Raw genomic sequence first — 13998 nt, 5'->3', positions numbered from 1 at the left:
AGCCTTAAGCTTTCTGAATTTCATTACCATCATTAGAAAAATGATTCAGTTGACCGTCATTTGGTGTTCCCCCATCAATTAAAACAATGGCAGTATCGGTAGGAACTTTAACAAAAACACAATCAAAGTTACTGTTTGCAAGAGAAGACATTGTAAAGAATAATATATTTTCTTGAAGTACTGTATTACATTTCTTCACTTTTCTAATAAAGTGACCTCTTTTTTAACATTCTGTTAAATTCACAATAAAGCACACAATATCAATCTCTACTGGACAGTCTGAAATCGTTCGAGCTGCTTCAGTAGAGCAGTTTCTAAGTCACTTCTGGATTGATTCACATGTTTATGTTCATACATAAATATGATTTGGTTTGAGTCTTAAACCCCTATGACGTTTGAGATCTGTAGTGGTCACTATGTGTGTGCGCGTGTGCGTGAGCGTGTGTGTATGTGTGTGGGTGAGCGTACGTGTTCGTGTGTGTTGCCTGCCCAGTCTGTGGATTATCCATTTCAGAGTATAGTTAGCACCACTCTCTCTCTTCCTGTACTCTGTCACACACAGTCTTAATATCAAATCCTTCACCCTTTTTAATCTCTACTGGGGCCAAGGGCACTACAGTCTGCAGTCACTGGATCACTGGGTCAGAGTCTGGGGTCCTGACTCACTATAGTCTGCAGTTCCTGGATCACTGGATCACTGGGTCAGAGTCTGGTGTCCTGACTCACTATAGGCTGCAATCACTGGATCACTGAATCACTGGGTCAGAGTCTGGGGCCCTGACTCGCTATAGTCTGCAGTCACTGGATCACTGGGTCAGAGTCTGGGGCCCTGACTCGCTCTAGGCTGCAGTCACTGGATCACTGGGTCAGAGTCTGGGGCCCTGACTCGCTCTAGGCTGCAGTCACTGGATCACTGGGTCAGAGTCGGGTCCTGACTCACTATAGTCTGCAGTCCCTGGACTCACTGGATCACTGGGTCAGAGTCTAGGGCCCTGACTCACTATAGTCTGCAGTCACTGGATCACTGAGTCAGAGTCTGGGGTCCTGACTCGCTATAGTCTGCAGTCACTGGATCACTGAGTCAGAGTCTGGGGTCCTGACTCGCTATAGGCTGCAGTCACTGGATCACTGAGTCAGAGTCTGGGGTCCTGACTCGCTATAGGCTGCAGTCACTGGATCACTGGGTCAGAGTCTAGGGCCCTGACTCGCTATAGTCTGCAGTCACTGGATCACTGAGTCAGAGTCTGGGGTCCTGACTCGCTATAGGCTGCAGTCACTGGATCACTGGGTCAGAGTCTGGGGCTCTACTCCATAGAGACAATGTGTCACTAAACGTACTGCATTCACTGCACAGTCAGGGACACTGCAAAGGGTCACTCGACTCTTATTGCAGTGCCATTTCAGTTATGCCCAGTGACACTGCACAAGTTGGCGGCACCCTCAATGACAACAACAAACCTTTTACACCAAGGTTGTACTGCTTACACTGCTTGCTTATGGCGATACAATGCACCAGACAATGGCATGCTATTGTTCTCTGACGTTCATGACAGCTGGTACTGTAGGTCCTCTTCTGAGACCAGTGTCTCAGCAGATGTTGTCCATGTATGTTTTTTATTACTACCACTGGGAATTCTAAGGCTCTGAGCTCACTTCTTACTGAGACTGAATGCGCCCATGCCGTGATCTCCGGGACAGAATCTGTGGCAGCCCAGGAGGATAGAAAATGCCTTGCGGAAGTCTGGGTTGAAGGCATATATGATGGGGTTGATGGAAGAATTGGCCCACCCGAACCACACAAACACATCAAACGTAGTGGGACTGATACAGGTGAAGGAGGCCGCGCCACCGGGGGGTGACAGCTCACAGAACGGCACCATGCAGTTCAGGATGAAGAAGGGCAGCCAGCAGCACACGAACACGCCCACGATCAGAGTCAGCGTCTTCAGGACCTTTGTCTCCCGTTTGAACGTCATCTTGAACGAGCTCTCCGATTCGGAGATGCTGGATTCTCCGCCGCCTTCTCCCATGCTGTTGTGTCGGTTCTTGGCGCTCTCTGCGGCTCGTTCTAGGGTGGCGATGCATCTGATCTGACGGTGGGCGATGCGGTAGATCTGGGTGTAGGTGACCACCATGATGATCACTGGGATATAGAAGCTGATCAGAGAGGTAGAGATGGCGTAGGTCCGGTTCAGGCTGAAGTGACAGTTGTCAAAGTCCCGGGGGGCCTGATGTGTGTTGATATCCCCAACAGGGTTAGAGGAGTCTGGGGGGGCCTGGAGGCCGTAGGGGGTAGTTGTGGAGGTAGTGATGGATGTAGAGGAAAGGGTCTGGGCTTTGTGCCAGTTGAGCTGGACGGGGATGAAGGAGATGAGGACGGAGAGCGTCCAGGCCACGCTGATCATCACAAACGCCACTTTAGGAGTCATGTTCCTCTCATAGCGGAACGGGCTGGATATTGCCCAGTAACGGTCCACGCTGATCACACACAGGTTCAAGATGGATGCCGTGGAGCACATGATGTCGAACGCCACCCAAGTATCGCAGAACGAGCCAAACGGCCAGAACCCTGCGACCTCCGTCACGGCCTTCCACGGCATCACCAGTACAGCGACCAGGAGGTCGGAGACGGCCAACGAGATCACAAAGAAGTTGGTGACTTTGGAACGCAGGTGACGGCACTTGGTGACGGCGGCACACACAAGGATGTTGCCGAGCAACGTGGAGAGGATGAGCAGTGAGAGGAAACAGCCAGTCAGGACACGGGTTGAGGAGTCATCCAATAAGTCGCTGTCTGTGATGACCGTGGTGTCATTCGTCAGATCCATCGTCGGTGGGAGGGAGAGGTGGAGGGGAGGGACAAGTTGTGTGTGTGTGGGGGGGTGGAGGCGGGGCAGAGAGGGGTCAATCAGCTCATAGTGTAGAGAAGAACCTGGTCAGAAGGAAAGCCCTCTAGGGGTTTCTCCCTTTCATCCAAACAAACATCTCTGATAACAGTTTGTTTGTTTGTGTCTCGTGATAATAAAAAACAACAAGGTAAAAGACATTCTAGGCAGCCTCTCTCTGGGGTTGGCATTGTTCCAGACTTTGTATCAGTTCTGACATCCTTCGTCCTGGAGAGGTGGATGGTTGCACATATTCCCACAGGGATAGTAGAGGTTTTAGATCTCCTACTGCAGCCTCTGTACAGGGTGAGAGGAGTCCTTCTGTCTTCTGTATCTCATGTGACCTGTGGACAGACAGACAGGTAGATGGGTCACAGGCCGACCGAGGTGACTCTCCCTACCATCAGTACTGGTCTCAGGCCGACCGAGGTGACTCTCCCTACCATCAGCACTGGACACAGGCCGACCGAGGTGACTCTCCCTACCATCAGCACTGGTCACAGGCCGACCAAGGTGACTCTCCCTACCATCAGCACTGGACACAGGCCGACCGAGGTGACTCTCCCTACCATCAGCACTGGTCACAGGCCAACCGAGGTGACTCTCCCTACCATCAGCACTGGTCACAGGCCGACCGAGGTGACTCTCCCTACCATCAGCACTGGTCACAGGCCAACTGAGGTGACTCTCCCTACCATCAGCACTGGTCACAGGCCGACCAAGGTGACTCTCCCTACCATCAGCACTGGTCTCAGACAGACCAAGGTCTCTCTCCTTACCATCAGCACTGGTCACAGGCCGACCGAGGTGACTCTCCCTACCATCAGCACTGGTCTCAGACAGACCGAGGTGACTCTCCCTACCATCAGCACTGGTCTCAGACAGACCAAGGTCTCTCTCCTTACCATCAGCACTGGTCTCAGACAGACCAAGGTTTCTCTCCTTACCATCAGCACTGGTCTCAAGCTGACCGAGGTGACTCTCCCTACCATCAGCACTGGTCTCAAGCTGACCGAAGTGACTCTCCCTACCATCAGCACTGGTCTCAGACAGACCAAGGTCTCTCTCCTTACCATCAGCACTGGTCTCAAGCTGACCGAGGTGACTCTCCCTACCATCAGCACTGGTCTCAGACAGACCGAGGTGACTCTCCCTACCATCAGCACTGGTCTCAAGCTGACAGACAGACGGTGACTCTCCCTACAATCAGCACTGGTCTCAAGCTGACCGAGGTGACTCTCCCTACCATCAGCACTGGTCTCAAGCTGACAGACAGATGGTGACTCTCCCTACCATCAGCACTGGTCTCAAGCCGACCGAGGCGACTCTCCCTACCATCAGCACTGGTCACAGGCCGACCGAGGCGACTCTCCCTACCATCTGCACTGGTGTCAGGCCGACCGAGGCGACTCTCCCTACCATCTGCACTGGTGTCAGGCCGACCGAGGCGACTCTCCCTACCATCTGCACTGGTGTCAGGCCGACCGAGGCGACTTTCCCTACCATCTGCACTGGTGTCAGGCCGACCGAGGCGACTCTCCCTACCTTCTGCACTGTTGTCAGGCCGACCGAGGCGACTCTCCCTACCATCAGCACTGGTCACAGGCCGACCGAGGCGACTCTCCCTACCATCTGCACTGGTGTCAGGCCGACCGAGGCGACTCTCCCTACCATCTGCACTGGTCTCAAGCTGACCGAGGTGACTCTCCCTACCATCAGCACTGGTCTCAAGCTGACCGAAGTGACTCTCCCTACCATCAGCACTGGTCTCAGACAGACCAAGGTCTCTCTCCTTACCATCAGCACTGGTCTCAAGCTGACCGAGGTGACTCTCCCTACCATCAGCACTGGTCTCAGACAGACCGAGGTGACTCTCCCTACCATCAGCACTGGTCTCAAGCTGACAGACAGACGGTGACTCTCCCTACAATCAGCACTGGTCTCAAGCTGACCGAGGTGACTCTCCCTACCATCAGCACTGGTCTCAAGCTGACAGACAGATGGTGACTCTCCCTACCATCAGCACTGGTCTCAAGCCGACCGAGGCGACTCTCCCTACCATCAGCACTGGTCACAGGCCGACCGAGGCGACTCTCCCTACCATCTGCACTGGTGTCAGGCCGACCGAGGCGACTCTCCCTACCATCTGCACTGGTGTCAGGCCGACCGAGGCGACTCTCCCTACCATCTGCACTGGTGTCAGGCCGACCGAGGCGACTCTCCCTACCATCTGCACTGGTGTCAGGCCGACCGAGGCGACTCTCCCTACCTTCTGCACTGTTGTCAGGCCGACCGAGGCGACTCTCCCTACCATCTGCACTGGTGTCAGGCCAACCGAGGCGACTCTCCCTACCATCAGCACTGGTGTCAGGCCGACCGAGGCGACTCTCCCTACCATCTGCACTGGTGTCAGGCCGACCGAGGCGACTCTCCCTACCATCTGCACTGGAGAGGAAAAGAGGAGACAATGTAGCCTCATCAGCGTCAAATCATGAACAGTGTGAGCATACACATAGTGGTTCTCAAAATGGAACCAGATTGTCTATTTTTCCTTAATAGTTAGTCTGTTTAATAGTTACAGTATTTTAAATAATAATCATGTTGTGTTACTTGTGTTACTCTGCCTCTTTTAAATGCAGGGTTCCCTGATAGAGGTTAAATTGCTTCTCATGGTGTTTTTACATGCATTTCCAGGGTTCCTTGATAGAGGTTAAATTGCTTCTCATGGTGTTTTCACATGCATTTCCAGGGTTCCTTGATAGAGGTTAAATTGCTTCTCATGGTGTTTTCACATGCATTTCCAGGGTTCCCTGATAGAGGTTAAATTGCTTCTCATGGTGTTTTCACATGCATTTCCAGGGTTCCTTGATAGAGGTTAAATTGCTTCTCATGGTGTTTTCACATGCATTTCCAGGGTTCCTTGATAGAGGGAATTAGCATCTGTGGTGTTTTCACATGCTTTAACACCATAGAATGTACAGGCATGTGCTGTGGCATCAGATTTCTCTGACTAGACAATGAAGTCATATTCTCTTCTATTAAATTCTATTGTATTCTAGTCTATAGAATCATTTTCAATTTGATTCAATTCTATTCTAGTTTCCCAGTGTATGTTTTTACATACCTAGCTAGGATGCTTTGTGAAAATGAATGTGGGTTACAACTAGATCAATTATCTAACATCCAGCCAGCTCCAAATAAGCAGTTACTCACCAATTTACTCAGGACAAGGCAACCTCGAGATTTCCAAGAGCAGCATCACTTCTCCAAAAGTACATTCCTTTGGGAAAATGTATAATGAATCAATTTTAATGAGAACTTGTTTGTGTGGGATTGAGTTATGTTCACTCTCTGTAAAGCTGGGGGAAGTAACCTATGCTACAGCGCGATCCATGTCAAAGGAAGAAGAAAACAAAAAAGGGTAATTATAGACGACCTCCGACCTAGGTCTTGACTTCAGACCATCAGATAAATAACGACGGTTGAAGGGGCATAATGATCATTTGATTTGACAGTTGATTAGGCCTAACCTCCGTGACCCATTTGTGATGTTGTGCCCAAAAATCACTTCCGTTTGCGCAGCGCTGCCCTCAACGGAGTCCGGTCTATCCGCTCTCCCTCAGAGTCCCGTCTACTCTCTCTCCCCGTCTCCGCAACACTAAAGGCACCAAGAGGTTTCTCACCAGTGCTGTGACGTCACAATGACCATTACAAGATGACGCCACATGAGACGATTGTCATTTGGTTAATCCCCCCTGCATGCGCATTTAATTCTGTTATTGGAATCCGGTCCGGTCTGGAAAATGTGAGCAAATCCGGTAATCTCTACTCAATCTTCACCTGTTTTTATTTATATAAAAATGTGAATTAGGCACTCTTCCAGAAAATGTTACAAACCTCATTGATGAGTATCCTCCTACTTCTGTTTCTTCTTCAATAAGTGTTACTGAATAATTAAGATGTATTCAACCTTTTAGAAAATTAGTATTCAGTGTTATTTAGGGAGATAACTCAGATTATTTCCAGATGCACTAGGACAGATGCAGATCACTGAGGCAACCTAATGGAGAGAGAGCAAAATACTGAGGGATGGATGAAGGGATGTCTATAAATCCATCTATCTGTGAAGGATTTGACCTGTGGGTAGATGAGGACAGTCAGTCAATCAGAATAATTAGTGAATGATGACCTGTGAAAGATAATTTAATAATGTCTAGTCAGCACATTAGCCTACTGTCATGATTCCCACCGACGGTGGCGCCCCCTCCTGCTTGGGTGGCACTCGGCGGTCGTCGTCACCGGCCTATTAGCTGCCACTGATTCCCTTTTTGTTTTTCCCCTGTTTGTGATTGTGTGCACCTGTTCTGAGTGGGGGTGATTAGCGGGGCTATTTATATTAGCTGGTCCGCCTTTTCTTTGTGCGGGATTGCGTTTATCTGTTGTATGCTTGTGTACACCCTGGTTGTGTTTTTGCGCTAGTGCGTTGGTTTTGCGCCGACTGTGTTTTTCCCCCTGTGTTTGGGGCACTTTGTTTTGTGTGCGCTCTCATCACTGTTTGGGGTGGCTTGTGTTTTTGCCATTTGGCCTATTAAAAGCCACTACCCTGTATTCGCTGCTTCCTGCGTTTGATTCCTCACCCACGACGCCCGAGCATTACAGAATCCCGCACCTCGACTATGGAGTCAGCAGGAGCAGCGGCCAACCCCCTTCCCAGTGGTCTCCTCTCTCCACCTCAGGCTCCTCCGACACAGCCACCTCCGCCTCCCACTGCGTCTGGCTCTGGCGCGCTTCGTCTGGCGCTCCCGAGGGAGTATGATGGAGCGGCGGCTGGGTGCCAGGGATTTCTGCTCCAGCTCGAGCTGTACCTGGCCACCGTTAGACCTGCTCCCTCGGGAGAGGAGAGCGTGAGTGCCCTCGTTTCCTGCCTGACGGGCCGAGCTCTGGAGTGGGCAAATGCTGTCTGGAATGGTCCAGACTCGGCGAGGGACCACTACCCAGAGTTCACCCGCCGCTTTCGGGCCGTGTTCGACCACCCTCCGGAAGGAAGAGCGGCGGGTGAGCGGCTGTTCCACCTCAGGCAGGAGACGAGGAGCGCGCAGGACTTCGTGCTGGAGTTCAGGACCTTGGCTGCTGGGGCGGGGTGGAACGACAGGGCCCTTATAGACCATTACCGGTGCAGTCTCCGGGCGGACGTCCGCAGGGAGCTAGCCTGTCGAGACACCGCTCTGTCCCTGGATGAGCTTATCGATATGTCCATCCGTCTGGACAATCTGCTGGCTGCCCGCGGGCGTTCGGAAAGGGTCCTGTCCGTTCCACCCCCGTGCACCCCCGCCCCTACTCCGATGGAGGTGGGGGGGGCTGTGCCAAGGGGCACCGGAGGAGGTGGCTCCTCCTGCACCAGCTGTGGTCGGAGAGGACACATGGCCGACCGGTGCTGGAAGAGCCAGTCTGGGAGTCGAGAGGGCAGGCAGAACACTTCTCGGTCACCCCAGGTGAGTCAGCACCAGATTCACCCAGATCCCCCTGTTGGTCACGTGTTCTTACCTATTTAGTTTTCTGATTTTTTTCCCTCTTCCCAGCATAGGGCGCTAGTCGATTCAGGCGCAGCTGGGAACTTTATGGATCGCGGACTTGCCATTAAGCTGGGCAATCCGCGAGTGCCGATAGATTCTCCCTTCCCTGTGCACTCCCTAGATAGCCGACCATTAGGGTCAGGGCTAGTCAGGGAGTCTACGGTTCCACTGGACATGGTGACGCAGGGGAATCATAAGGAACGGATTTGTTTTTTCCTTATTGATTTGCCTGCGTTTCCGGTGGTGCTGGGGGTCCCCTGGCTGGCTGATCACAATCCCCAGATTTCGTGGAAACAGGGGGTTCTCCAGGGGTGGTCAGAGGAGTGTTCAGGGAAGTGTCTAGGAGTTTCCATAGGTGCCACGTCGGTGGAGAGTCCAGACCAGGTGTCCACCGTGCGCATTCCCCCTGAATACGCCGATTTGGCGATTGCTTTCTGTAAAAAGAGGGCGACCAAATTACCACCTCATCGACAGGGGGATTGTGCGATAGATCTCCAGGTTAACGCTGCGCTTCCCAAGAGTCACGTGTACCCCTTGTCACAGGAGGAGACGGTGGCTATGGAGACATATGTCACGGAATCTCTGGGACAGGGGTACATTCGGCCCTCCATCTCACCCGCCTCCTCGAGTTTCTTTTTTGTGAAGAAAAAGGAGGGAGGTCTGCGTCCGTGCATTGATTACAGAGGTCTAAATGCGATCACGGTGGGGTTTAGTTACCCGCTACCTCTCATCGCTATGGCGGTGGAATCATTTCACGGAGCAAAGTTCTTCACAGAACTGGATCTCAGGAGCGCGTATAACCTGGTGCGTATCAAGGAGGGAGACGAGTGGAAAACCGCATTTAGTACCACATCGGGCCATTATGAGTACCTCGTCATGCTGTATGGGTTGAAGAGTGCTCCAGCCGTCTTTCACTCCTTTGTAGACGAGATTCTCAGGGACCTGCACGGGCAGGGCGTGATTGTCTATATCGATGATATTCTGATATATTCCTCCACCCACTCCGCGCATGTGTCCCTGGTGCGCAAGGTGCTTGGTAGACTGCTGGAGCATGACCTATACATTAAGGCTGAGAAATGTGTGCTTTCCAAACGAGCCGTTTCCTTCCTGGGTTATCGCATTTCCACCATGGGGGTGGTGATGGAATGCGACCGCGTTAAGGCCGTACGTAATTGGCCGACTCCAACCACGGTGAAGGAAGTGCAGCGGTTCTTAGGCTTTGCCCATTACTACCGGAGGTTTATCCGGGGTCTTGGCCAGGTAGCGGCTCCCATTACCTCATTGCTGAAGGGGGGGCCGGTGCGTTTGCAGTGGTCGACGGAGGCGGACGGAGCCTTCAAGAAGTTGAAGGCGCTGTTCACCGAAGCACCCGTGTTGGCGCATCCGGACCCGTCTCTAGCATTCATAGTAGAGGTGGACGCATCCGAGGCTGGGGTGGGTGCCGTGCTATCACAGCGCTCGGGTGCGCCATTGAAACTCCACCCCTGTGCTTTCTTTTCGAAGAAGCTCAGTTCGGCGGAGCGTAACTATGATGTGGGGGACAGGGAGTTGCTAGCGGTGGTAAAAGCCTTGAGGGTGTGGCGACACTGGCTTGAGGGGGCTAAGCACCCCTTTCTCATCTGGACCGACCATCGAAATCTGGAGTACATCTGGGCAGCTAGGAGACTGAATCCGCGTCAGGCAAGGTGGGCCATGTTCTTCGCCCGGTTTAGGTTTACGATCTCCTATAGACCAGGCTCCCTGGACACGAGGGCCGACGCGCTGTCCCGTCTTTATGACACGGAGGACTGGCCCATCGATCCAACTCCCATCATTCCAGCGTCTAGGCTGGTGGCACCTGTGGTATGGGAGGTGGACGCGGACATCGAGCGGGCATTAGTATTGGAACCTGTGCCTGCACGGTGTCCCGTGGGTCGCAAGTACGTGCCGCTCGGTGTTCGTGATCTTTTGATTCGGTGGGCGCACACGCTACCCACTTCGGGCCATCCAGGTGTGGCGAGGACAGTGCGGAGTCTCCGGGGGAAGTACTGGTGGCCCACCTTAGCTAAGGATGTGAGGTTCTATGTCTCTTCCTGTTCGGTGTGTGCCCAGAGTAAGGCTCCTAGGCATCTCCCTAGAGGGAAGTTACAGCCCCTCCCCGTTCCACAACGGCCATGGTCGCACCTGTCAGTAGACTTCCTGACAGATCTCCCCCCGGCTCAGGGGAGCACTACGATCCTGGTGGTTGTGGATCGGTTTTCAAAGTCCTGCCGTCTCCTCCCGTTGCCCGGTCTCCCTACGGCCCTGCAGACTGCCCTATTTACCCACGTCTTCCGGCACTACGGGGTGCCGGAGGACATTGTCTCTGATCGAGGTTCCCAGTTCACATCCAGGGTCTGGAAAGCGTTTATGGAGCGGCTGGGGGTCTCGGTCAGTTTGACCTCCGGTTATCACCCCGAGAGTAATGGGCAGGCGGAGAGGGTAAACCAGGAGGTGGGCAGGTTTCTGAGGTCGTATTGCCAGGACCGGCCAGGGGAGTGGGCGAGGTACATTCCTTGGGCGGAGTTAGCCCAGAACTCACTTCGTCACTCCTCTACTAACTTATCACCCTTTCAGTGTGTTTTGGGTTACCAGCCGGTCCTGGCACCATGGCACCAGAGCCAGACCGAGGCTCCTGCGGTGGAGGACTGGATACAGTGCTCCAAAGAGACCTGGAGAGCCGTCCAGGAATCCCTGAAGGAGGCCAGTGGACGGCAGAAGAGGAGTGCTGACCGCAACCGCAGTGAGGCACCCGTGTTCGTACCGGGGGACAGGGTCTGGCTCTCGTTCCGGAACCTGCCCCTCAGCGTGCCCTACCGGAAGCTGGGGCCGCAGTGTGTGGGGCCCTTTAAAGTCCTGAGGAGGATAAACGAGGTGTGTTATCGGTTACAACTCCCTTCCTATTACCGTATTAACCCCTCGTTTCATGTGTCTCTCCTCAGGCCGGTGGTAGCTGGTCCCCTGCAGGAGGGTGAGGTGCCGGAGGTCCCTCCGCCCCCTCTGGACATCGGGGTTCCCCGGCGTACAGCATACGGGCCATTCTGGACTCGAGACGCTGGGTGAGGGGCCTGCAGTACCTCGTTGACTGGGAGGGGTACGGTCCGGAGGAGAGGTGCTGGGTGCCGGCGGAGGACGTCTTGGACCCATCCATGTTGAGGGATTTCCATCGCCTCCGTCCGGATCGCCCTGCGCCTCGCCCTCCGGGTCGTCCTCGAGGCCGGTGTCGACGCGCGGCTCCTGAGGGGGGTATTGTCACGATTCCCACCGACGATGGCACCCCCTCCTGCTCGGGTGGCGCTCGGCGGTCGTCGTCACCGGCCTATTAGCTGCCACTGATTCCCTTTTTGTTTTTCCCCTGTTTGTGATTGTGTGCACCTGTTCTGAGTGGGGGTGATTTGCGGGGCTATTTATATTAGCTGGTCCGCCTTTTCTTTGTGCGGGATTGCGTTTATCTGTTGTATGCTTGTGTACACCCTGGTTGTGTTTTTGCGCTAGTGCGTTGGTTTTGCGCCGACTGTGTTTTTCCCCCTGTGTTTGGGGCACTTTGTTTTATGTGCGCTCTCATCACTGTTTGGGGTGGCTTGTGTTTTTGCCATTTGGCCCATTAAAAGCCACTACCCTGTATTCGCTGCTTCCTGCGTTTGATTCCTCACCCACGACGCCCGAGCATTACACCTACACATCAAGCTCGCGAGTACGTCCCGCACTATGGAGGGAATAGGGTGCCATTTGGGATACATGCCCAGTTTCTCTCGATCAGAATAAAGTGCTTTTCTTGTGCAACCCAAAGGCACCTCGGTTTTAGCCCCTGCTACTGCGGTTCATCAACTAATCAATTGCCTGCTTCTCAAAAAATTCAATAATTTGACAATATCTGTCATAGGCCCAGTTGTGTCTGTCTGTCAACTAGAACAGGCAGCTAAAACAGGCTGCTAAAACAGGCACATACTGCTCTTTGATGAAAAGTCTGTGGTAGATTTTCACAATTCTTTGTACAACACTCAAAACAGATCATTAAAAAGGCAAAGTACATTTTCAATTGGCTAAGAACAACACACAAAATCATACAGTCACTTTTTCACCAAACTTAATCAGTGTTTAATCTAGAAATACGTTTCACATTGAAATACATGTTCATATAAAGTAATTGCCTTTCACAATGCAACGCTCACATTACTTTTTATATTATCTTCTTCTTTGTAATTTTTTTAAAAATTGCTCTTATTAATTGATGATCATGTAAATGTTTGGTTAACCTATAGATTTGACATGTAAACTGGTTTGTCTACTACATTTGAGTACTGCATAAAGAAAATGTATGTCTGTAAAGGAGAAACAAAAATTATGATATAAACTTGAATGTACTACTGTGATGACTGTTATGATTTTACATTACAGTAAGTAAAAAAAAAAAATCTGATATTGCCAAGATATGTAGGTATTTTATTAGGATCCCCATTAGCTGTTGGGAAGCAGCAGCGACTCTTCCTGGGGTCCACATGAAACATGACATAATACAGAACATTAATAGACAAGGACAGAACTACATCAATTATTTTATTTTTACAAAAGGCACACGTAGCCTACAAATCAAAACATACACAAAAACTATCTAGGTCAAATAGTGGAGAGGCGTTGTGCTGTGAGGTGTTGCTTTATCTATTTTTTTTTAAATCAGGTTTGCTGTTCACTTGAGCAATAAGAGATGGAACGGAGTTCCATGCAATAATGGCTCTATATAATACTGTACGCTTTCTTGAATTTGTTCTGCACCTGGAGACTGTGAAAAGACCCCTGGTGTCATGTCTGGTGGGGTAAGTGTGTGTTTGTCAGAGCTGTGTGTATGTTGACTATGTTTCTTATGAAAATAAGAAGTGATGCAGTCAGTCTCTCTTCAACTCTTAACCAAGACAGACTTGCATGCATAGCATTTACATCAACCCTCTGATTACAATGAAGAGCAAGACGTGCTGCTCTGTTCTGGTCCAGCTGCAGCTTAAGGATCCGCCCCCTTTTTTCAATATTTGCCTAAAATCAAACTGCCTGTAGCTCAGGACCTGAAGCAAGGAGCTTGATGAAAACCAGTCAATATTCAAGTCCTCAAGTAGACATCTCTGTTTACATCACATACACTATCAAGCATTTCACACATGCTATTCAGATAATGCCTGTTGGCACTTGGTGGCCTATAGCAACACCCCAAAAGAAAAGGCTTTAGATGTGCCAAGTGAGCCTGCAATCACAACACTTCAATAACACTTGACATAAGATCTTCTCTAAGCATTACAGGGATATGGCTCTGAATATATACAGCAACACCTCCCCAATAAGCATTCCTGTCTCTTCTAAAGATGTTATATCCTTGTATTGCTGTTATATCCTTGTATTGGTCTCAGTAATGGTTAATATATGACTGTTATCTAATGTTATTTTTATTTTTTTACCTTTATTTAACTAGGCAAGTCAGTTAAGAACAAATTCTTATTTTCAATGACGGCCTAGGAACAGTGGGTTAACTGCCT

The 13998-nt window shown here is 51.3% G+C and overlaps 1 protein-coding gene across 1 annotated transcript; it reads right to left on the bottom strand.

Moving 5' to 3' along the window:
• Window positions 1-239: 239 nt before the first annotated feature.
• On the bottom strand, window positions 240-3101 carry LOC106604307 (D(1) dopamine receptor-like). The gene has a single exon (XM_014198818.3). The coding sequence runs from the start codon at window positions 2826-2828 to the stop codon at window positions 1650-1652; it is 1179 nt and encodes a 392-aa protein (XP_014054293.1). The 5' UTR covers window positions 2829-3101; the 3' UTR covers window positions 240-1649.
• Between the last annotated feature and the right edge of the window lie 10897 nt (window positions 3102-13998).

This window comes from Salmo salar, chromosome 05 (assembly GCF_965601325.2).
Source record: "Salmo salar chromosome 05, fSalSal1, whole genome shotgun sequence".
NCBI classification, from domain to species: Eukaryota; Metazoa; Chordata; class Actinopteri; order Salmoniformes; family Salmonidae; genus Salmo; species Salmo salar.
This window is presented reverse-complemented; position numbering and strand designations above follow the sequence as displayed.

Coding starts and splice junctions, on each gene's coding strand:
- LOC106604307 (XM_014198818.3), bottom strand. CDS start 2,828: ATGGATCTGACGAATGACACCACGGTCATCACAGACAGCGACTTATTG.